The 25,370-nt window shown below is 35.1% G+C and overlaps 1 protein-coding gene across 40 annotated transcripts in view; it reads right to left on the reverse strand.

The window, feature by feature from the left end:
• Positions 1–25,370, reverse strand: part of RIMS2 (regulating synaptic membrane exocytosis 2) — a 531,876-nt gene that overhangs the window by 195,285 nt on the left and 311,221 nt on the right. For 31 of the 40 annotated variants that reach the window (XM_068395878.1, XM_068395859.1, XM_068395866.1 and 28 more), the window contains 3 exons: positions 15,549–15,679; positions 12,677–12,848; positions 11,958–12,111 (listed from right to left, as the gene is read on the reverse strand). In XM_068395878.1, the coding sequence (XP_068251979.1) occupies positions 11,958–12,111; positions 12,677–12,848; positions 15,549–15,679 (457 nt within the window). Of the gene's footprint in view, positions 1–4,929; positions 4,957–11,957; positions 12,112–12,676; positions 12,849–15,548; positions 15,680–23,969; positions 24,018–25,370 lie in introns of all 40 variants that reach the window. The other 9 variants (XM_068395874.1, XM_068395858.1, XM_068395856.1 and 6 more) reach the window with 2 other exon arrangements.

The following is a 25,370-nucleotide window of genomic DNA, read 5'->3' on the forward strand; positions in this document are numbered from 1 at the left end:
TAGCCACTAATTCAAAACCAAGTCATAAATAAGAACGACAATATTTGTGACCAAACACTGAGCAAGAGAGCCCTACTAGTTTGGCTGGGATTTGGCTGCATCTAAAAGGCAGAAGTTTCCAAAGGAGTGCAGAGAAGTGCAGTTCTGGCCTCTGTAACCATGGTATCATACATCCACCATACATCTGGCAGTGGGACTGTGGCTGCTGTGCAGAGCATGCCAATAACATCACTCAGGCTCTATCAGAGAGAGACAATTGTGGAATGGGAAGATGAGGACAACTGAACAGTTTGCTGATGCTCATCACATGGATGCTTGGAAAGATTTGTATCATGAAAGATGTAAGAGGGCTGAATCAACTATGATCTGAATGAATGTCATTCACTCATCATCTAATTGATCCTTATGAATGAACCTAATTAATTACAACTGAGGTTGCTTTTTATTTATGTTTATATTTACAGCTAAGTACATCTGCTTTAACATATTTTTAGAATATTATATTCTGTATTCTGGAGAAAAGATTTGCATCTTTGAGGATGAAAATAGCCAGCTGTTGTCACCGTGGGCTCTAGACTTCCCAGTTGCATAGCTAAAATGATATGCTGTAGTAGTCACAGGATACAACTGGCAGAAAAGAGAGACTAAGCAGCTTCAACAAACCACAGGTATAAAAGCAGGGGTCTCTCTCTCCATCCCCTCAAACCACATCCACCTTTTCCAGAATCTCCTAATACCTCAATTCCAAATCACCTTCCAGGATCAAGAGACCCTTTTTTTTATACAGACCTCTGTCTTCTCTCCCATCCAAGCTGCAGAGAAGAGCCTGGGCATGGGGAAAATGAACAGGCCAGGACTGAGACCTGTCCTAAGGATGGGAGTAGAGAAAGAGTAGAGTCAAGGGAAGAATCAGATTTCAGGGCTTTCTCCAATTGCCTTTGCTACTGCAGAGAAGAGAGTCTCTTGTAATAGCTGACATCCCTTAAATACAAAAACTATATCTGTAAGATTAGATATGAAGCTTGTTCATATCAGATCATCTATTCTATCTCCTGAAGCAGAGGCTACCTCAAGCCAACTCAAACCACTAACAGACTTAAGCCAACTCAAATATAATCATGTTTAAGTAATATTTCACATTTACTTATAAATGTAAATTTAAATGCTGGTTAAGAAATCAGAAGAAATTTAAACCAAAATTAATTACTTGGGTTTTATCTTCAGAAATCAATGTTTTCAGGAAGGACAGAGGAAGGAAAGCATGTCAATTAAATACGTAATGTCAGGAAGTACTGCCTGGAATATGTAACTTCTGCAAAGGAATCAGATTATATTTATTTAAAATGTCTTCCATTAACTTCAGAAATGGAACAAACTAGAAAGTGCACGGGTCAAATCCTTTATTGAACTGAGTATTCGAAATACCAGTGTAACTGCTGGCAGCTTAGTTTAATAGTTTTTATAATTTTTGCAAGAGTAATTTCATCTGCTATGTATTAATTTTAGATGGTAACTTTCTTTTTAACCTACTGACAATGTAAATTTGAAGATTTAGGCTTCAGTCCCACCTTAGCCATGTCTTTTCAAAATACCACTTCATTATCTAAGTAATTTGAATCACTGATCATAAAACAGAGAAAGAACAATTCATAGTTTATCTGGGAAATGTGATAATGAAGCCTCTCACAAATTATTCGAAGTGAATATTGCTAATGCAACTGCTATTTGGTATTTTAATGAATATCTTGACAAATATGTTATAAAATACGGTACTTACTTCAAGAGCAAGAATAAATCCATTCTAACATAAATTCAAAATTCAGTGAAAAGTTTAAGCATGTAATGCCCGGGACACCGGGTGCATCATATTAATGCATTAGTGCCAACAGTTTGCATATAATTAACTTTTTCTTTGATGGATTTTAAACATGAGGAATGGTATTAAGTCTCACTGCCATTACACTGGAGTATAGCTTATTGATGAAACATTCTTAGCAATATTATTACCATTTTGTCTGATAACTGTGTGGTAACAGATGGTAAATACGGACTTTTGAATGCCTTCCACCAGGATTAATGGTTATTACAGCTACAGACTGAAGGCCAAATAGACCCCATGCTGTATGATTAGCTAGTGTAAGCCACATAAAAAACGCTGTAATTCAGCATAACACCAACACCTAGTGAATCAAAAGATCTATTTTTATTCACTTTAGCAGGGTTTTCTTTAATAGCCTTAAACTATCAATAAAACTGTCTTCCAAGGACAGCTTACCTTGGGGACAGTGGAGAACCTCCCCATCAGAACTTGATAAGCCTCAGCATCCTCCTTCCCTCCCACACCTACCTACTGCTTCCCTACCACTGCTGCACAAGCTACCAGCCCACCCAGCATGACAACTCTGCAAGAGCACGTGCACACTAGAACTGGAAGTTTACGGCATTTGCACTGTAGCTTTCATTGCAAGGTTGGGGAAAACACCCACCACATAAAAACCATTAGGCTCATTATTGTCAATTTCCACTTAAAAAGTACTTTCTATTTAAGTTTTTACTATTTTACTATTTTTCTATTTACATTTTTACTTTCTATTAGGCAGAAAAATAATTTTAAATACAGTAGTTTCTTAGTGTAAAAACCTTTCCATATTTCATCTTCAAGGCTAGCAATAATGTGAAGAAAAATGTGAGGCATTTTATTCTATTTTATGACTCAAATACTTTTTTTTAAAAAACTTTTCACAGGCTGCAGTGTTGGTGGCCATGGAAAGCTTTAACAACTTCTGTATAAAAATAATACAGAAATCATTGAAGAAGTTTTTAGAGAATCTTCTTTGGATGCCCCAAGCCTGCCAGTATTTAAGAGGCATTTGGACAATGCATTTAATAACATGCTTTAACTTTTGGTCAGTCCTGAAGTGGTCAGGCAGTTGGACTAGATGATTGCTGTAGGTCCCTTCCAACTGAACTATTCTATTCTATTCGATTCGATTCGATTCCATTCCATTCCATTCTATCCTATTCTATTTTACTTTGACAGAATCATATTTCTCTCCATAACAGCATTCTAAATAACTGGATCTCTTCCCAATCAATGAAACAATATGTAATCATAAATATTTTCTTGCAAAACAAACAAAATTTGTGGAGACTTGTGAAAGATCTTCTGACTTCTACTTGTCAACTGAAGTTGGCACAGAGCTGTGCTCCACTCTTATTAATATACAGGGGAAATAATGCAAGATATAATACCTGCTGTGTTTCATATATTGCCCATTGATATTCCTGATACAGGCCTCAAGAGAAGACCAACACATGAGGTTCAAAACTCTACTAAATCCTGTGTGACCAACCAATATAGTTATCAGAAGGGACTAGGAGAGGGAATAGAATGAGAAATAAAGTTAAGGTGAGTCAGCATAAATACAGAAGGAAGTGCTAGATTTATGGCTCAGGAATTCTCTGTTTTTCTTGTGGAAAAAAAAAAAAAAAAGGAAAAAGAAAAAAGACCAAGTTCCTGAGCTGGGGATCCTGCCCCTTACAATGCAGGAAGCTGTTACAAGGTTTTGTGAATTCCTTGGGGAAACTAAGGGTAGTGAAGCGTGCTTATGAGCTCCTTCCCTAAAGCTCACAGAGGGCCTTCACAACCACTTAAAGTAACTTAGCATTGCCTGTAATTGTTCTGTGTTCAAAGCTGACATATAAGCAACCCTAAAATCAGTCTCACAGCAACTGTCTTAAGAATTTCCTCTCTCATATTCATCCAGTCTGTGCCTGAGGGTTCTTAGTGTGAGCTAATTTCTCATCCAGTCCGGCTGCCTCCATGTCAATCTGTCACTTTATTCTCCTGCACATAATAGTGTTTTTTTAAAGTTTTTGACCAATTTCATCGACATTGACAGGGGGGGTATAAATACCAAATTTAAGTTCCTACAGATCTTTGAAAATGGTTGCTGGATAGAAGTGAGAGATACAAATCAGAACCCCTTAATGAATGCGAAACAGTATCGAGCTAAAATTTACGGCTAATGCACACATGCAGAAGTCCACAGTTGCCACAGCAAACATGGTGTCTTCCCATGTGAAGTTATCATAAAACATGAGAAAAATGTGAGATTATTTCATGAGAGAATGGAAAGGAAGAAACATGGGACACTAAAGGTAGATGTACTGGAAACTGGGTTTTACTAGCACTACTCTTGAGAAAGATCCTGTGGGGTTTTTGTTTCTCTCCACCATGGTATTGGATCTATTTTCTTAATAATGTGTGTTTCATTTTTTAAACATAACTAAAAGATAATTAGATGAACCAATTCTCAAAGAGATTCTCATAATTAAAACTGCCAGAACTGCAAAAAGTCCCACATGAAATGCACTATAAAATTTAAGCTTGTAAAAACTGTACATTATGAATTTATTTATATTTAATTAAGGCAAACTTCTCAGATACAGCAACTGGATTTGTAACTGGGGATTTAAACCAATATGAAACTGTAAAATATGTATCACTATAAATAATGATTTTGCCAGTACTTCACTTACCCCATGTCTGTATTCTAAAAATACTTACACTAGTTCTCAAACAGCTGTAATACAACAGTGTTCCTTTTAATGTAGCTTAAGCAAAATAGCAGTTTCCTAGTATACTTAATAAAGCTCACTACAATTTACCTACCAAAGCTCTACCTAAAATAAAGGCAGGCAAAGCAAGTATAGTGTTACAATACTGCTCCAGTATTAATACTGAGATGTTAAGAATAGAGTAAGAAAGCCAAGACCTATGACTGAAAAGCAGACAAGAAAAGCCAAGGAATGTTTAAGCAATTTAGCATCTGCACAATAGGTAGCAAAAGCACACCAATAAAATATCAAATTAAATTTTGCATGTATATGGAAGCAATATGCATTTCTGGCATGCTGAAAATTTACCTGAATTATATGAGTATAAGCCTCTATCTGGAAAACAAATATTGAAATGAAGTAGTATCAGGGAAAAATACATGAATCAATACATGTAACAGGGATGGTTAGAACCTTAAACTTCATTATAATTGCTGCTGAAGACTGAAGAATTTTATCTTATAGGCCACATTCATTCAAAACAATAAAACTCAAGCAGCTAGGAGAAATTAAACCACAAAAATGCCAGTCACTTCTCGATCAACATTTATACTCAGTAGTCACAGAGGACTAGTAGAGCTATTACAGTCATTTCCAGTATGAAATACAACTGCACATTTACTATAAGCAAGTGTTTAACTTTTTAAGGGCAAAATGGATATTCAATGAGGCATACAATATGAGCTGCTACCCTTAAAGTTACTGCACACTGCTGTTGGCATCTCAGCAGGAAGTTATTAGCAGAACTTCCCTGAGATGTAGCTATGAATCCTACTTTAAATTTAACAGACTCAGAAATGATGTTCCAGTCAACCTTATGTCTCCAGCTAGGTCTTGATTTGTTAAATATGTACGTACATGAATACCTTATCTACATATTATTGTTACCAGTGAATTTAAGAGTCCTGATGTGAGCACAATGATTAAATACTTGCAATATCCAGTTTATTGTTTGCATTCCTTAGGTCTGGCTGTTTTATGTATTTTAGCTTTCCATACAACTATACCATCTTTTCTAAACTTGGCAATATAATAGTATGCAAACATCTGGACAGTTATGGAAAAGTGAATTGTTACTTTGTGTTTGCAGATTTTGTAAACGTGACTTCCAAAAGGTAATATGAAGAAGGCAGGAAGTCAGAATAACATGAATAGTATCTTGCCATTAGCAAGACATTATGAATATTTTCATTCCTTATAGATGAACAGCTCACACACACCATCTTAAATATTAAAGAGTGACAGTCCATGAGTAAATGATGCACCTCAGATGACAAGATATGGCATTGTTAGAGGAAAAATGAAAATTTCAATTTCTTGGCAACTGGTGCTGTTAAGAATTCACTGGATGACTAGCTATCTTCTGGCAAGTCACGCTTTTTCTGATGTCCAAGTACTAACTATTTTAATATGTAGACCATATCACTAAATCATCTACTACTTACAATTTCTAACTATATATTTTCAAATTGGGTTTCTTGATAAACACAATTAATTTTTATGGCCCAGCTCTAGAATTCCATTGGGCTATATAATTTCAAAGTGAATAATTGGGCTTTATTTCAGCATCATTTACAGACTTCTAGATGTGAGCTTTACTGTATGACTTCTCTGATATTTGTGTGAATTTCATAAAAAACTGAATCTGGCTACAAAAATATTAAAAATGGAGTATGGGGAAGTTTTCTAGTTTACTCTAGCAACATCAGAAAGTTACCAAAGGTTCAAGAGTGCCATCAAAAAAAAAAAAATTAAAAAAAAAAAAATTAAAACAAAAATTAACACTATCTAGAAATTATTTATATAATTAAAACCAATTGACTTTTGAGAACAATAATATAAAAATACTGAGATTATAACAGGAGTGAGGACTAAGGAAGCCATGTTTGTTTCTGTACAGTTACAACACATAAAGCAAAAAGTCAGAATAGTATTAAATCCATCTGAAAACTTCATCAGAACCATCACACTGTTATATGATAGTTTATTATGCTTCCACAATTAAAAAAACTTACACACTACCTTTAGCCAGAAAAGGAAGCTACTGTATGGACCTATATATTTTAGAATCTTTTTAAAGGCCACCTGACTTGCTATTTATCAACTGTCTAGCAAAGTTACTTTACCCTATCCACTAGTTATTTCAACAAAGAACACTGCTTTTCTGCCATCATTACATCACAGAAGAGTAGTTTAATAACATGATTCTATCAAATAACAAAATCAACAATATTATAAATAATCAAATTCCCTTAAACTGCTTCAAAAGAGGATTTTAAGTATTTTTGTAGTTTAATTACAATTCAATACAGTTTATTTTAAAATTTTCAAACAGTGTAGAATTAATATCTTAAATAAGTTTCTTGTATTAGGAAAAAGAAAAAGATTTTGATAGTTTAGGGCCTTTACAGACACCCCTGTATCATGTTAAATACCTTTCAATTAAAGTATTTAATAAACCATAGATGTGCGATAAATACAATAAATAAATCATAGGTGTATAATAAATACAACATTGGAATATATATACCCATATTCTGTGAACAAAACATTAATGTATGCAAACAAAGATAACATGCACAAGGCCTGTGCTCCATAAAAGAAAGAGAAAAATTAAGAAAGAAGCATTAAAAAGAAAAATGTTATTCTTATATACTGTATATACATATAATTTTTTTATTTGCTCTCTAGGGTAAAATTCTTATAATACATTCATCATTCATAGTCTGTGCCACTGACCATAAAATGCTCCATATTATAATTTGGAAAAAAGTCACTGATGCATGTTTCCATTAAGTACAACTCACCTACTACTGAACAGCATTATTATAATTCCCTCCAGTAAGATTCAGTGACATTGATTTAAAATTATCATACTGACTTACCATATCCGCAACAAAGTAAAAGGAAATTGCTGAGACAGCAAGATCCTGATTCTGCAGTAAAATAAGACTCCACAGAGTTCCGTTGGAAGGCTGAGGTTTGAAATGCAGGGGCTCAGGTTTCACAGGGTAAAGTTTCAGATACATCGTAATTTATTATTATTACGTTTTAATGATTTTGGTAGTAGCAAGTGATCTCTTAATGTTCTACAATATAGTCTTGAAAATTTGAACATTTCAGTAATGGAAGAGAGGGTTTGAATTAACAGTTATAACTCCTCTTTGATTTGATGGTACAGCCACAGAACTTTTAAAAAAAAAAAAAACTTCAGCACCCAGCAATGACAAGTCCATCTAAAAGTGGTTTTCAAAAATTAGTAAGCAATGGGGTCTTCTGTTTGTGAATTCAGTCTATCAGTTTGTTTTTTCCAGTCAGATGTAATAATTTCTAGCATGTTAAAATCTCAGCATTGCCTCAGAAAATAGTCTGACTCAAGAAAATATACAAAGCTGACAAAAGAAGATGACAAAAAACTTTTCATGTGATTCGAAACACCTTGCGTATGCATTATATAAATTTTTTATTCCCATCTGAATGAATAAATAAAATTCAGAAAAGGAATGTTATATATAGTTTTTTGCACACTATATGCAGATTTTTTTTGTAGAACATAACAATACTGAATTTTTGTAGCCACAGTTTAAATACTCATTACTGTAATTTTTCCCCCTTCAGATTTTTTTTAATATGCCTTAAGAATCATGAAACTCAGTGACTGGAGTCATCAATGACTTTAATTCTAAAAGTAATGAAAGTCAAATTCCCTTTAAAAGAAAGCTACTTCACAGTCTATTTATTTAAAATTATTTTGATCCTGACTTATTTTTCTAGTGTTCAGTTCTTGAAAAAATACAATTTGATCCACCATTTTGGACTTCTATATGTTGATTTCCAAACACTATCATTTCTAAAACCTCTTAGACCTTGTTTGAGCCATTTTAAAACTTCATTTGAAAAGTTTGGCATAATAAGTAAAATAGACCTGCTCATCACTTCACATTTCAAATAAGAAAAAGCTTAAAATATGTTCATTGGATAAAAAACAGTCAGTTTATAAAAATCTGAAATATAATTAGCTTATAGACCTATGAAGTCATAATCCTATATTTTATATTAGTTCCAGTTTCTAAGTAGATTTCGTTCAAAAAATACTAAGGAAAAAGCATGGCAATGATCATCACTAGGAAGGTAACGGATTGTACGGATCAGAGGACTGGGCAAGAGAAGGTGGACAGTTGGCTTAGATCAGTCTGTACCACAAGATAAAGCCCACTCAAAGATATTGAGAGATAAATATACGTAGAAACTAAGCTACTGTCTCTGAAAGCTGGTTCCTAAAAAATGGCATATGGGGCTCTGTGGGAAGCTTGCAGTTTGCTACTGGCTATCTGTAAATACAGGAGTTCAGTCTTCAGGGCTGACAGTCTGCTCTTCGTCAGCAACACTATAACTCAGGGATATTAAAAAGAGAATAGAAGTGGTAAGTGTAAGTGGTTCTTTTTTAAACTGCCTTCAGAGAATAACATTTAAGTATTGTCTTCAAATATTTGTATTTCTAGCTACTTGGCAATCATGAAGATAAGAAAGCTTGGTTGCGTATATATGTATTTATACAACTACCTTGTAATTCAAAATATCTCCCTTGTTATTTCTCACACTAACAGTTTTTGGGGGCATGAAATAAAGTACTTCATATTGTACTCACTAATTCTATGCAGAGAGGCATCACAGAAATGAACAAAAGGTGGGAGGACTGAACTGCTCAGATTTTCCAGCTCCAGAAATTGAAATCAGCCTACTGTGAAACAGCACAGTAAGTGTTCTAAGATGTGCTTTGGAAATGACACACAAACTTGCAAGACATGCCTTGTCTTCATTCTGGAGATGTTTTTCTTATTGTCGTAATGTTCCACTGGATAAAATCTTGTTTCATCATATACAAGAGTTGTTATTAAAGGACACAAAAAGAGCTTCAGACACAAGAAACTAAGACATTGAATTTAACAATATTTTTTTTGAACCCCCTCAAAAAAGTAAAAGAACCAGACTTCTTTGCGTTATCAATATATTATAAATATTTTACTTAGTGAAGGCAAACAGTCATAAGATATGCAGTCTGCCCTTCACCAGTCCACTGGTGATGACGTTTAGATTGGGAAGGGCTTTTTGGAGGTCATCTCGTGCAACACCTGTTTCAGGCTTGGCCAGCTTACAATGAATTGCTTACAGACTTGTCTAATTGAGTTCTGAAGATCTCCAATAGGATATTCCACCACCTCTCTGGACACCAAGAAATACTTTTATTTCCATTTTTAGAGGTGTGACAGAATTAAAAGAAGATTGTATTTTTAATTGGATTCTGCTACGATTGTAGAACTCTGACCAGATGCTAAATTTCCATTTGGATGCCTTTCCAGTCCTCAAAAAGGAAGGATTTTAATTCCAAGAGACCTTGTTCTGTACATGTAAAACTATTTGTTTAAACTGAAAATTATTTATGACACACAAGGATTCAAGAAGTGCACATATTCCCAGGACACTAGAGAAAATCCTTCTTTATGGGATCCCGATCTCAGGACAAATGTAAATAGCATAATCTATTGTAGGAGTGTGTGAATTCTCCAGCAATCACAGTGAATATGTCTGACACTGCTTATTTGGCTGAAGTTTTCAGAACCTCAAGTTGACAAAGTACTGCTCCAGGAACAGTCAGGCTAAATCATCTTCATTGATGAGCAGGATTTCTATACCAAATCTTAGTGTTTCACCAAACCAGAGTTTTAATAAGTCCTTCCCTCTATATTTCCAGACAGGCATATAAGATTATTCAGCTGAGCACAGTATTAGTGTATTAGTATTAGTATTAGTGTTACTGTTAGTGTTAGTATTAGTATTAATATTAAAAAAAACTTACCGACTTTCAAATATTGAGTCAGTATCATTGAACAGATCTTTAGTCAAGTATTACTACAATCTTTTCCAAAATAAAGCAGTTACTGTTTGATCATTCTTCATGGCAGTTATTTACTGCACAGACAGGAATTACTATAAACAAACAGGGGGTTTTTTGCAGGACTGAGTATTTCCTGAAAACCAGAATTTCACTAACTTCACATACAAACAGATACTGAAATGTCCAGCTGGTCTGGTCAAAGTAATTTTACATGGAAAATTTAACTTCCTAAAACGTGTTACAAGATGGCAGAAAAGATAAAAGAAAAATAATTTTAAAACTTTGCTTAAACAACATCATGGTAGTTGAGAAGAATGAAGAGGACTGAATTGAAACAGAACTCCTTACCTGTTAACTATAATTTCTTTCCTCCTTTTGTGGATAAGTATAATCTTACAGCTTGAAGGCTATGCACTGTAACTCTCTTAATGTAACTATCTCAGAATATTATGATATGGAGCATTTTAATGCTTCTCACCATCCAGTGAACAGACACAAAAACTGTCAACTACTTGAAATACTTATATACAAGGGATTATTTAATAGAGAATCCACACAGAACATTTGAAATATCCAAGCTTGTTTGTGTGGCTACACATGCATGTGTTTCTGTGAGTTTTTGTGTAACATATGCACACACGTACTCACATACAATGACTCAAAAAAATGCAAAGAATTCTTGGAAATAGTTTTTGGTTTGTTGGATTTTTCAGGGTTTTTTATATCAGTGTCAACTGATACTTTATACAGTTAATTCAGTGAAGGATAGTTTTAAGTCACTGACAGTACTGAGCGGTTAAGCTAGAGAAACAATGAAGGATCAAGGAAACAGATTTTCAGCCTTTACTGTCTTATTCTTACGTATATATTTTTATTAGCATATTGTATATACTCTATTTTCAAAATATACACTGATAACATAAACCCACTGTGGATCAAGTATACCAAACTCCACAAAACAGAATGTTAAGAGAAATTCCATTTGTGCATGTAGCCACGTAAAATAGAACCAAAACAAGGCAATAGGCCATGGTATTAATTTAGCTATATATGACGTTATATACAGGTCGCTATATTTTTAAAAAGTATGAGCTAAAGAGAAAGGTACAGCACATTCACTTTTGGTTAAAAACGGAAATGATAAACGTAATATAGAAGATAGGACTTCAAAATAAAAACAGCACAATGCAAAAGACCAAGATAACTTGCCTAAGCTAAGGATCCGAACTAGGTAGTCTCATAAGAAAAAAATAGTGCATTGCAGTGTTCAATATTACCATTTGTAGCACGTGAGACTCTCATCAGTAATTATAAATGACCTAATTCATAACAGCTACAAATGAACACACAAATTCTGTCAGCTTCCCATCTACAAGAATATAATATACTTTACACATGAATTCAAATGAACTATATACACTGTGTAAAACTAAGAACCTACTTTGTAACCTCCGTGTGGGACTCTCACCATGGAGTTGTCTGCGTGGCAAATATGGTGAGGGATGGGGAAGTGGCAATGAAGAGACATCATGCGTTTGAAGTTTGTACCAGTGAGGTTCATCATCTAGTAATGCTGTCTCTAACTCAATAAGAATCTAAAAAAGAAAAAAATGGTTAAAAGTTGGAAAGCATTACATAACAGAATATTTTAAAATAGGTATGTTCATAAATTTTATTCTATAATTGTCTTATTGTTAATTACTTTGTGTGAAGTTTTATAAAATCTTGCATTTAATATAAAAGTAGTTCCTGTGCCTTTTACAACACTAAATATACCAAAAATCTTTCACAAAACCTTTATTACCTTATGACAACCTTTACAGCATTCAAATATCTTGCAGCAAGTTAGTCAGCAACATTACATTATTTTGGTAAAATACAACTACGGGTAATAGGGATTTTAATGAACAATTCTAAAAGAAATTGAGAAACCATGTGCATGCTGTTACTAAAACAGAACAAACACAGAAAGAATCTCATATCAGTACTATGTGATAAGTGTGAGATCACTATTCGTTTACTACTAAGTGAAATAAGGACAAATACAACAATTTAAAACAGTTTTGCTTTGCTATATTTAATAATTTTTTCAAAAATGCTGTATCTGGACATGAATATGCAAGCAACCGTATTTCTATAATAACTACCATAATTGTATACCTCTCCTAAAAATTCACTTTCTTCCTCTCGAACTCGTGCTTGGTCCCAAAGAGTAATTTCTAACATTCGTTCTCTAAACTCTCTCCGATGAACTGGAGAATAAATGAATGTCTGATTCCACTTAGGTTCCAATGTCTTCTTTACTGTTTTTGTTCTTCTTTTATTTTTATCACTGCAAAAAAAAATTAAAAATTAAAAATGTTCAAAAGGCCATTATACTGTAACAAGTATATCATGGAAAGTAGGAAATCTTAAACCAGCAGTACATTTTGTAGTATTATGGACACTATAATCTATGTCAGGATTAGTCCTTTATGATAAAATAAAGTTCAGTAATTAATTCATAACTTCATACTAAAAACTAAAGGTAGGTGATTTCCAGTTCACGTGCCAATCCCAATTTTAAGAAGTTCCCTGAAAAACAGCAATTTGTAAAGCAAACCATGAGGCACAGTCTGACAGTAGAACACGTATGCAGACGACATTGGGCACAGCAAAAATCTTCACTTCAGATAAACGAGCCAGCTCTTTCACTCAAGCTTCCAGTCCTACAGCAGCTGACTCTCAAACTGCAGAGCAGGAGGGAGCAGCTGGCCCACATGAAGGAATGCTCATGGAGCTGTGGGCAGTGCGGGGTCTTCTCTGCAGGGTTTTCCTGACTAAGGGCTCCACAGCTGGGAAACTGGAAGCTCCAAGAATGAGTTACATGTCTTTTTCTGGCAACACTGGAAGGAACAGTGTTCTCAAAACAGCTCCTGAAATCCTTTGGGTCACTCCAAGGGTCCACCCAGGTTGAAGGTGGATCTCCACTACAAGGTTGGCCTTATGTTTTGGAGCCCAAGGAGGTCTCTATGCAAGGCTACCATGGAACTCCTGGTTCTGGCTCCAGGGTGTTGTTGAAAGCAATGAGTTTTGCAGAATACTTCTGTGTGAAATAATTATTTTTTTTTCTGATATAAACAAGTTTTGCTGGAAAACAACAGCCACGCTCCTTCTACTGAGAATACTGACAAGAGTTCTCATAATAGTGCTTAGTTTTAAACCTGCTGATTGCTGCATAATGCAGCTGTGATACTAATTTACGTGGATTTTTTAATATGGCAATGCAGATACTGTCTGTTTGCTAATACTTACAACTGTAATATAGTTACTATATTTCTGAAGTGTCACTTAGAAGATGGATAGAAATATTAACTAAGAAATAATATTTTTAGACACTGTTAAAACAAATAATGTAATTATTTCTATTATAATAAAGATTTGTTTACCCTTGAGAACTGAAATAAGTTACATTAGACAAGGTTTTCCAATGAAATTTGTTTAATCAAAGAGAGTTCAGCATCATCACCTAAGTAAACACCTGATTTATTTAGGCACGTTTTAACTCTAGCACATTTCCTTCAACTACACAATAAATATATTGTTGCTTACTTAGCTTTTACTTCTAAAGAAAGGGAAACCAACTTGCATGTCAGAAAAAAGACACAATTCAACGAGACAAATTGCTGATTCTTATATAAGCGATAGAAAACACATATAATAATGAAAGAAAAAGTTCCGAATAGTTCACATAAATGGGAAACAACAGTATAGCATAATAAAATTTTATGTTTTATAAGTTTTTGTATCTGTATACTTGAAAATATTTAATTAAATATTTTTCTTCTATGTATTGTTAGTTACTACAACTTACATTGTGAAGAATTCTGAACACAGATATTTTTGGTAGCTTTATTAATCTTGAAAAAGCAGGTAAGATAATTTAAGCAGACCTGATTCTCAGTTTAGCACAGCTTCAGCATCTCTAAACACACTACTGCAATTTGAATAAACTAAGAATCTAGTCCAACAGTTCAAATATTGACAAGTCCAAGACAATCCACCCAAAACCTTTTTGTCGTCAATGATACAGCAAATTGTGCAGTCATAGAAAATTTTCTTGTCAACATATGGTATACAATGAAAGTGGAAAAGCAGTGTCTTCTAAAACACTGAATAGTTTTAATTCCTGCTGAACTCAAGTGGTACTGAAGATAATTAACATCTTCCCAGTTTAGATATTAGGAAAAGCAAAGGATGTAAAAATACAAACTGTAAAGTTACTTCCTATTCTACAGATTAAGCAATCCACTCATCAATCTTTTATATACTGAGTCAGGTTAAATCTTTGAATTATTTCACTGACACACTACAATATAAAGATAAACATTTTCTCCTACTGACACAATCTGAGGAAATATCAATTAAAAAAATCAGCTGGGAAACCACCTAAGTAGAAATGACAGTAAATCATGGACTAAAAATGAAGGAGCTATTCAGGAATAAGGCTCCCTACCACAGTTTAATTTTCCATAAATGAATATATAATGCCAGTCCAGATTAATATCATTAATATTATGCTTTGGGGGAAGTTTCCAAGGTGCATCTGAGAATTCTCAGCTGAGTCCCCTTCAGCCTTAACTCACTTATACTGTGATATGAAATCTATAGGTTTCAGATGCCAAAACTGCTGGACTGATCAGTCCAGAAACCTGTGAACCTAACTTTGAAGTATTTTCTTTGCTCTAGACAGGAATAACTGTCACAGAAAATAAAGGTATTATAAAACACTAACAACATTCTTTGCAAATCCTCATGCAGTTATGTATGTTTACCTTTCCTTTTCTATTTGGTATTTAATAAAATATCCAGTGAAAGTGAGTTTGTGTTTAGTGTTCCAAGACACATTACCGTTACCTAGTGTGTTCAATAAAGAACCTCCAAACTGTAAGATTTTTCTGTATATGTATGACCAGTAAACTCAGCTGTGCGTGCCATCTGAGTATCAGACTAATTCTTACTCAAATGTTCCTTGTCTTTGTGTTCACCCTACCTTCTGTCTGGAAGAAAGTAAATTTTAACATAAGGATTCCTTGGCCTCCCATCTTCCCTTGAAGGAAGATCCTTTGCTCCCAATATTGTCACTATTAACTGATGACCAACCTTGTCATACCACAGTTTTATCTGTAATGAGAAAATATTAATTAGTGAACTTATTTCTACAACAAAGTAGCACATTAATCCTTAAAATTAATTTTGCTCATAAGCTTCTATTTATATTGGTTACTTAAACAGAAAATATCATGTTCTACTTTGTATACATAACAAAGCATAAAAAAATAATACTATAGTAGTTTCAGTATGTACCAGGAGTTACTCTTTTTTAAAAACCCTGTACAATAAGTACATTATTTCATACTAATTGTTTTTCACGTGGTGCTCTTGTTAGGATTATTCTCTCTTGGCAGTGATACTGTATTACTTGCATTACTGATGTATGGTATTCATATATATACATTTCTAAGGAGTTTATGCACAACGAATGAATTAATTTTTCATGGCCTGTTGTGCTGGAAAGACTATGGGATAAGACCATAAATACTTCAAATCTCTAAATGTTTTTCAAGATGCAGAGACTCATGCTGAAATCATATAAGCCCTCCAGAAATTGTAAGATAGGGAGGCTCAGTAGTCCAACCCTATTCACAGTCCAACTCAGCAACAACTAGGCAAAAACTAAAATTATTCGTCTGTAAAAATTATTATTCATCATTCTTAGACTTGGTCTGCTATCCTTTTTTACTACAGTCATTAGAAGCTGCTATTTAGCTATTTCAGTTTGAATACTATAGCTGCAAATACATTATTCAAAGAGAGGGTACACCTACTTCAGAGCACTTTCTGTGGAAGGGAAAATGGTGCAGTTAGGACAAAACAAAGTTTTACAAACACCCAGGGAGTCATTACATGGCAGTACCACTGCCGTATCATTAACTACAGCTGACAGAGGAGGCTCTCTTCATGGGGAGTTTGCCTGAGACAGAGGACAAACTAGGACATTTAAAGAAACACTGACCCTGCCTGAAACTAAGGGAATCAAAGAGGATAATGCCCAACTCCACACCTAACCAAGCAGTGCACCTTTAGGCATGAATATACTCTAGCATATGTAAACGTAACCAGGAGAAGGTACACTTTCTGTGGACCCCATCTCACATCATTTCAGAGACAGGGTCTCCATCTGCTGTCATAGATCCTCATCTTCAGCATTTCAGTCACTTAAAGAAAGGTCTTGATGAAATTCTCAAGACTTTTGACCCACCACCAAGAGGCTAATTTAGCTTTCTGCCATCCCTAATACTTCAGTAAGTGAGATTACACTAAGACACACCAACTCATTCAATGGTGGCAGTGTACTTTTTCCTTCTCCATTACTTTAGATCTAGCAACTCCTGCAGCCACCAAAGAGCAGTGTTTGAATGGAAATTAAAAAAGGGAGGATACTTGTCCTCTTATTATGATGCTGTTAGCCCTACTACTGACTTTATAGGTTTCTGGTACCAACAGTAGCTCTGTGGCTACTAAAGTGTGAGAGAAATTATCCTTAATACATTACATTCAAGTGAGTTCTAGATGCTGTTCCTACATTCCTGCAAAGCAAGGGGCTTTGTCAGTATTTTTTCAAAACTGAGAATTATCTAGACTATTAGGTAGCTTCATCCAGTTACAGATCACAAGTAGAAAGCTTTCACCAACTGTATGAATCCAAAGCAAAGCTTTAATGACCTCTGAAGTGCAAGTCAACCTAAATGTTCTCTAAGACTAAATGTATCCACCCGCAGGCTTCCTTGGGAGCCCTTGAGCAAAGGACAGACTTGGCTAGTCCCACACTTCAAGGGGAGTAGCACTGAAGACAATCCTCTTCATCTGCTTTTTCAGGAAAAATTATCCTTGCTTAAGCAGAATGCAATATATTTGTGATCCAGACACTATCACAAACTGTGACTGAGTGAAGGTGAGATAATCCAGACATGGGTGCCAAAAATATAACCAGAATTATGTGCTCATATTCAAGCTAAGTATTTCTTCGCTATATTTGTTTCAGACTGGATTTTTGCAGCAAAACATCAGCCAAAATGTTTGGAGAATGACTCTAAGCCGGAAGTTAAATCTCCTGACACCATTTCTTTGAGGTGCTCTAACATCTGTGTTTTAGAACAAGAACTTGAAATTTGCATTGACTTATCCCTTCCAATTTTCTCTTGATGCTCTGAAAAAAATTTGGAAAAACTTGTACATAATGGGCATATTTTCCCCATAATCCCCTGCAATTTGGCTTGTTGCAGGAAAGGTCAGGAGACAGAATTATGGCCAGAAGACTGTCTCTTTCCTGTGTTCACACTACTAGCACTCCATTATACAGCACAGGCACTTGTAAACCAAGGAGTCATTTGACTTAGATGTAAAGAGAAGAAAGGAAGAAACTGGGAGTAAGAGAATGGACAAAGAACCCCATGGAGGGGAGGATAGGATTGCATTCTCATGAGATTAGAAGAAGGAAGAAGGAAAAAAATCAGAAACTGCTTTAGAATTACTGAGAAATAAAGGATACGGGATGCTTCTCGGTGAAACATGGAAGAATGGAGCCACCAATGTCAGGGACCATAGAAGAACAGAGCAGCAAAAACAGACTGAATGAGAGAGATGGAATGAAGTGAAAAAAGAACGAGCCATTCTGTAACTGGCACAAAATATGTTGCACAGAGAGACTGGGATGAAAGAAAATCTGACAAGATGTCAAGGCAGAAAACTGGAAAGGAAAATAAGAAACAAGGAGTTAGACTAGCACACTGAACATGAAAAATGAGTTTGGGAATAGGACTGATCTAACTCTGACTCTCCTGTGCATAAGTATTATGACAATATTCAGATGGTATGGTATTTTCCTACAAGAACCTTGTCTTTCCTATTCACAAGGAGAGAAAGGACAGCCATTTAAGATAGCCAGGTGCAGTCCAAGAGGACTGGATTCCATCCCTTCCTCTTTCCCAGAGCTCTCGTGTATTGAGGGGTAGATCCATTAAAACATTTCAAAAGGTATTTACAAATGGCATGTTCCTCATTGTCTGAGAGTCTGGCATGAGACCCTGGAGCCTGACTTGTAGTGCTAAGTTAAGCACTGGAACTGAAGTCTGAGGTGTGTATTATGCCTGGACAGACCCTGGTTATCTCAGACTCTCATCATAGTTTCTCAATTCTAAATCAATAAATGCAGGACAATCCTACCACACCTGATAGAATATTATATCTATATTATGTTGTGAAATAAACATGGGATAGCACATGCATAAAAGGAAAGCTGATGAGGAAATTATTTTTTTCTTTTATAGCTTTGTTGAGTAGTATGCAGAAAAGATTCATAACACCAAAAAGTGAAGAACATTTAAATATTCGATGCACAGGTGTGATGCTCAGCACTGAAAGACCTAAGCAGCTGACTAACAGAGCAGAATCTACAACCCCCACCATTCAGCAGTTTTTAACACAGGCAGGAATGGCACTTTTAAAAGCTTAGAACATCTAAGAAACTGTGACAATGCAATCCTGATGTAAATGATGGAACGTGAAGGCTAAAATTACAACGCATAAAATACACTGCAAAACCATGCTGGCTGATGCGAATGTGGAGGTTAACACCTGTAAAAAACTTATTGAATAGGACTTCGTTGACCTAGATAATTTAAGATGTAAGCACTTAAAATTCACTTAGAAAGTGATCCAACCTGAAAGCTTTCTAAAGATCTTTCCACTTAGTGTTGAAGTCCTGGAAACTTATTTGTAACACACGCTCATAATGCTTTCCTTCCCTAGGCTCGTTCCCTTGGCAGATATGCACCTAGCTCTTGACTACACTTCCATTGTAACCTATATTCAGGCAAACGGGCATCTAAACTTAATGCGTCCTGAAATTGTGAGATGGTCTGTCATCCATAGGGTGGTACATCTGCTGCACTCCTTGAGACAGGCTTCCAGGTACGAATACCTGCCATGCAGAGGACAAGAAACGAGAACTCTTCTGCAGTCAGGTGAAGAAGGTAGTCTTCAGGGGGAAGCAGAGATGAGGGTCTGGTCTGAGCTTCATAGGATTCTTTCTGTTTTTTAACCAATAGTGGTCTAATACAAGACCAATCTACATTCTGGGTAACAGGTCTGGAATCTGCTACACTAAAAATTAAGCTTTCTTTGCTTTCACCACACACTCATATTCCCAGTCACACAGTATCTCAACTTCAGATGACACTTCATACTCCAGAGAAGAAAAGGATATGCAATAGCTTGATGATAAAGGCACTTTCCTGAGAGACAGGTTCAATCTCTTCAGTGTAAACAGAGCTTAAAGCACAGAAGTCCTGTTTCTGGAAGGAGTCTCCTACTCATAGAACAGTATATAAAAGCTGACTGTTGGTGTTGCATCCTAAGTGAGGATGCAGGTATCTAGTATTCCTGTTTGGTTCTCTGTAACCTCAGAAGAAGATGCCTCCCTATTCAGATTCAACTCACCCTCCGAAGTAGTCTAAGTTTCAAACAGAGTTAATGGGGATAAGTGTCCTTTATTTGGGCTGGATCACTCACTGCAGATATTGAGGTACTTAGTTCTTTCCTTTGACTGTACAAGTCTAAGCTCCTCCCCAAGGCACCTCAGATTTATTTGAAGCTAGCATAAGTTGTTACATACATTAAGCACATAAATTCAGTTTACTAGGTTTCATCCTTTTTCTTTTAGATCTCATCTTACCTAGAAATTCTATTCAGAGCACTGATTGAGGTCAGAGTTCTAGAAAAGAAGTAATCATGTAATTAAGACCCAGACTCTAATACATATTCGTAAGGGAAATCAGTTAAGAAAATTTAGATAATATTATTATTGCCACTTCCTATATTCCTGTCTCATGAACGCTTGACTGTTTGCTTAACTATGTTATTCTAATGTGGTTTTGTGTACAGCACATACAGGCACACCATATCTTAAGTGATAACTTTAGATTTAAAAACAGATAATATTTGAAGCTTTTAATTCTATGCTACACTTTTTTTCTTTATTTGTTATGAAAGGGTTGCTTCACGAATCTCATGGAAAAGAGATAAAACTTGTGCCACTGGGACAGACTACCTGCTCTGCAGCTTGATTTCTACCTCCACAGCCTACTCAGACATCACTGGGTTTAAGAGACAGCTGGCCAGGCATGTTTGTTCTTCTGTTGTTCATTATAATTTTTCATGTAACCTACATGGCTGTTTATTAGCGTAATATTTTGAAACTGAGATACTACTTTTCTTTCTTTCTTGTATTATTCTGAAAAAAAGAAATATACCAGCAGGATCTGTTGTTGCAAAAAAAAAAAAAAATCTCAGTTTATTTTAAAAAATGCTTGCAGCAATCATTTTATTTGGACTTAAGCTTATGCAGATGCAGAAACTGCCCTGAGGTGGTAAAGTCTTCAGCATAGCTGAGGTGAGCTTTGGATATTGTTAAACATACCTCTACCAAATCCTGACTACTGAAGGTTGCTAAACCAAAGTATTATTGCTATCTGCTTAAGTTGCTGTCTGATATGCTGGAAAAAATACAAGAAAAGGCTGTTAAATTGAAGAGCTTCTAGGATATGAAGGCCAGAAAATTATGGAGGTATTTAGGCTGCCCTAATCCAGCACTCTTAAGAATTTCTTTTTTAGTGGCTTCATCTTGATTTCAATAATGCCAGATAGATGCATGCACATATTTTCATACATGATCAAATTTTGCTTTTGATAAAGCAAAAAGGATGTCTGACATTTTTGAAGTTAGAACAAAAACAGTGGTTTCATGGCAACTCTGGCTCAAAAGGAGGCTCCACCAAGTAAACAAGAGATACTGCATGGAAAACACAAATTTAAGAACAGATTGTTCCCTACAAAGGTATCACAAAGCATCACTCTAAGTTAGAAAATTGTTGATACGGTAAACTGAATCTAAAAGTTCAGGAAATAAATATGCACTTTTCCAAGTACTGCAGAATTAGTAAAAGTTCAGGAGAAGGGTGTATTGTAGGGAAAAAAAGGAAATTGAGTGGTTTTCTTCCAATTAAAATAATAATGATAAGTTTTAAATCATCCAGTGGTACAAGAGCTAGAAAATGAGTGGAATGACATGGAGAGAAGTGCAGAAAAGGAACTTGTGCCAGAACTGGGGACATCTATCACCAGGATCAGTTTCAGACTAACAAGTAAAGAAGATGCAAGCAAGAACAAGATGTGCATTTCCTGTTGAGAGCAATGAAACAAATAGGTTTAAACAGAAATGTTTGGAGATCCACATTGTTAAAGAGAATTCTAGAGACACAGCTATACCACAGCCCACAATGTAATGTATACTTCCTGACAACCATAAACAACAGCTCAGAGCTCTGAGTTAGCTAATTTCTCATGCCAAAAAGTAACTAGAGTTCTACACTGCTGCTGGACTGCTTCTGATACCCTTGTTTAAAGACCACTGGAGAATTTCTGTTCTTCTCTGCAGCCTGCCTTGTAAACATATCTTAAATTAATCAATTTTAAACTATCTATCTATCATCCTTACTAAAAGTGGGAAGATGGGGGACTTTTTGTTATAGTCTAGTTGTAAAGATGTTGCCAAGGTCATAAGTTTGAGTTCTTCAGGAACTCTTTTCACAAACATTATGTTTAGCTTTGGCTGTTACTGAGCTCTGCAAAAACCTGTTAAGAGAGGTCCACAATGACTGCACATTGTGCAGAAATGAAATTGGGGCTAAAGACAATTCTTATCTACAATATCAAAAATAATCCAACCCGAGGTGAGAGAGTAAGCCTCACACTTTCACCTCTAGCTGGATATTCTCTATCAAGCATTACAATTGTTTTATTTTCTTAAATTACTACCATAATCATTTGATCAAAGTAATTTTTTTTTCATTAGAGGATATTAGTCTAAGTAGAACTGGCAATTTTTATGTCTATTTCTTTATTTTATATAATGTGGTTAAAATAAGGAACTACTACCTGTTACTTCTACATTGCAGTATTTCATGAAACACGCAGGTTTCAGGCAGATGTTTCCTTTTTAAATTGAACAATCAATTGTCAAATCATTTCTTTATTTATTTTGCACCTATCTAAAAAGATAATAAATATTTAAAGGACTAGTTATGTCATATACAATATTTACTTTTATGAATTACTTAACAACTTGTCATTGAATTTGTACCCCTCTTTGATTTCATTACCATGAGCAGAAGCCAACTTAATCACACTAAAGGAGGTTTTAAATTTTTAGTACAAAGCCAGTTTATGTCAGTAGCACATAATAATGTGTTGACCTAAAACACTACTATCAAGACATTACTTTTCTAATCTTGTATTTTTTTTTAGTTTCTTTATTTTGAATTTACATTTAAGCAGTTGTAAGGACCACTTTTGGGAAATAATACATTGTGAAAAAAACTGTACTTTATCAAATATGAGTCATAACCAAACCATTTCCTACAGTCTTATTTAGAATTCCTTTATAAATATATATATGATGTTTTTTCCATTTCAATATGAAATTTAGTCATCTCATTCTGATCATTTAGAACATTCTTTACATCTTTCCTTGAGCAATTGAACAAGAGAAACATTTATACAGCTCCCACACAAATATTAACATCTCCATACAGATATTTTGTAAGAAAAGCAGATACTATTCTATTTACAAAAAAATGAAAAACATGCAGCAAAGCAAGATAAGCTTTGTAACGTATTAGTAAAACCTACTTTTGCGTTAATCTACAATACCTTAGGAGTTTCCTAATGAAAAAAGGCAAACAACTTGTACCTAAACAGAATACCAAAGCTAAATAAATTCAGTAACACAATGGGAGAATTCATTTTTTATTTACATAGACTTTTGGTTATTTTGATGTACTTTAAAATGAAGGAACCAAGTTTCATACACAAGAAATTTGTTTCTTTAAACAAGGTACAAATTTTTTGCCTGTCTTCCACTCAAGGCACTACTATTACTTGGAAAATGCAAAAACGGATGTGTTAAGTAATGATAATGAATGATTTAAAGAGACATTCATCTTTATATAATGACCTCAAGAACAAAATTATTTATTGCTTAAACAGTACAGATATTTTGTATGTGGGATGCATAGCCATCATCACTATTGAAACCTGTATGGGTTTAATGTTGGGTAAACAGCAAATAAAAACTAGTTGTCTCTTTAAATTTTAATTTAATATTTTAACCCCCATGCAGAATTTTACAAGCTGCTCACAAGATGACATGAAACTTGTTAATATGGTTTAAAGCAACACACTAAAAATATGGGAAAACGGACTATAACATAACGTTTTCCTACTATGCATTTTCCATAACAAACAAAAGAAAAAAACACAACTTTAGTTTCTGTCAGGCAGACGAAGTCTTTACCTGAACCCTAGGAACAAAAGGCGTTGTTCTTCTACTAAGGCTTTGGCTCTGGTAAGCAAAATTAAAGAAAAAGCAATAAAACAAAACCAAAAAGGACAACACGCTGGAAACTAAAAGACCAAAAGTAAAAACAAAGACACACAACTATTACTTTAAACACAGCTTTACACCAACAACATATTTATCTTACACAAAGTATTCTAATGCAATGCATAAATTAAATCTGCAAATCTGTTACCAAATCATATCAAAACCCTGTGATGGAAATTCTGGCCTTAGGGAAGTCAGCAGGAATTTTGCCACCGATTTCCCAGGAACAAGGATTTCACTTTACAGGTCTACAGATAACATTTACAATAGATTTAGAAATCACATTAACAAAAGGAGCAGGTCAGCAAAGTGTGATTTGAAAGTGGGGTAGGAAACATAAGTTCAGCTTGATCATCTCCTTCAGGAAGATTGTAGACGCGTATTCAGAGACAGAAACAAGTACAGTTCACACACTGACAGCTTTGGTTGCTTTCTAGAGTAAAGCAAGTAAAGTGAAAGATTTTCTCTTTTCTGCGACTTTAAAAGGCATTTCTATAAAAAGCCCTCCTAAATACTTAAAAAATGATTAAAAGAAAGTTAGTGCTATCTGATATTAGCATTACATGGGGGAAGGTACAATCAATCTGTTTCAATTCTCTAGCAATCATGACAGAAATGACACATGGTATATACAGAAAACCCTTGCATGAAATGGGATCTAGAGCATTTAGTAAACTCAGTAGTAGCACTGCACACATGGATGCATTTATAACTCTTGTTTCTGTGATGTAACACGTCAGTCCGCATACAGCCTTATGGCTTCCAGTGGCTACATCAAGACTGCATCAGTACAGGCAACACTCCTAAATTCCTGGACTAGCTACAAACTCCAACCGACCACTCTCCATCTTCAGGTTAGGGCAACAGCTAATGGAGCAGCACAAAAAGAGTACCGAGTACTGGGAATGGACAGGAACAGGAGCACATGTTGATACCTCAGAGGGACAGTAAGTGTGGAAACAGAAGCATGGGAGTAGGTCACAACAACCACAGCAATCTGACAAACTTGGATCTCCTTTACCTCCCTGCTCAGCTTTCCTGAGATTATCGATCAATTTCAAAGTCATGGAAAGAAGCTACTACTCAATATTCACTTCCATAAGAAATGTACCCAAAGTATGGAGATAGGCAGTGTGATGATGGTTCTGCCACCCTCCTTGCTTACGCAGCATGCACAGCTGGAGAAATCTGTTCCATAAAATGTGTGAAGTAGTCTGTTTTCACACCAAAGCCAGAGGATATGTAGGAAAATTTGACAGTCTGGATCACAGGTTTTGCCTGATGTGCTCCTGTGCTCTGCGAGGTGCAGCA

The sequence above is a fragment of the Nyctibius grandis genome, chromosome 3 (assembly GCF_013368605.1).
Source record: "Nyctibius grandis isolate bNycGra1 chromosome 3, bNycGra1.pri, whole genome shotgun sequence".
NCBI lineage: Eukaryota > Metazoa > Chordata > Aves > Nyctibiiformes > Nyctibiidae > Nyctibius > Nyctibius grandis.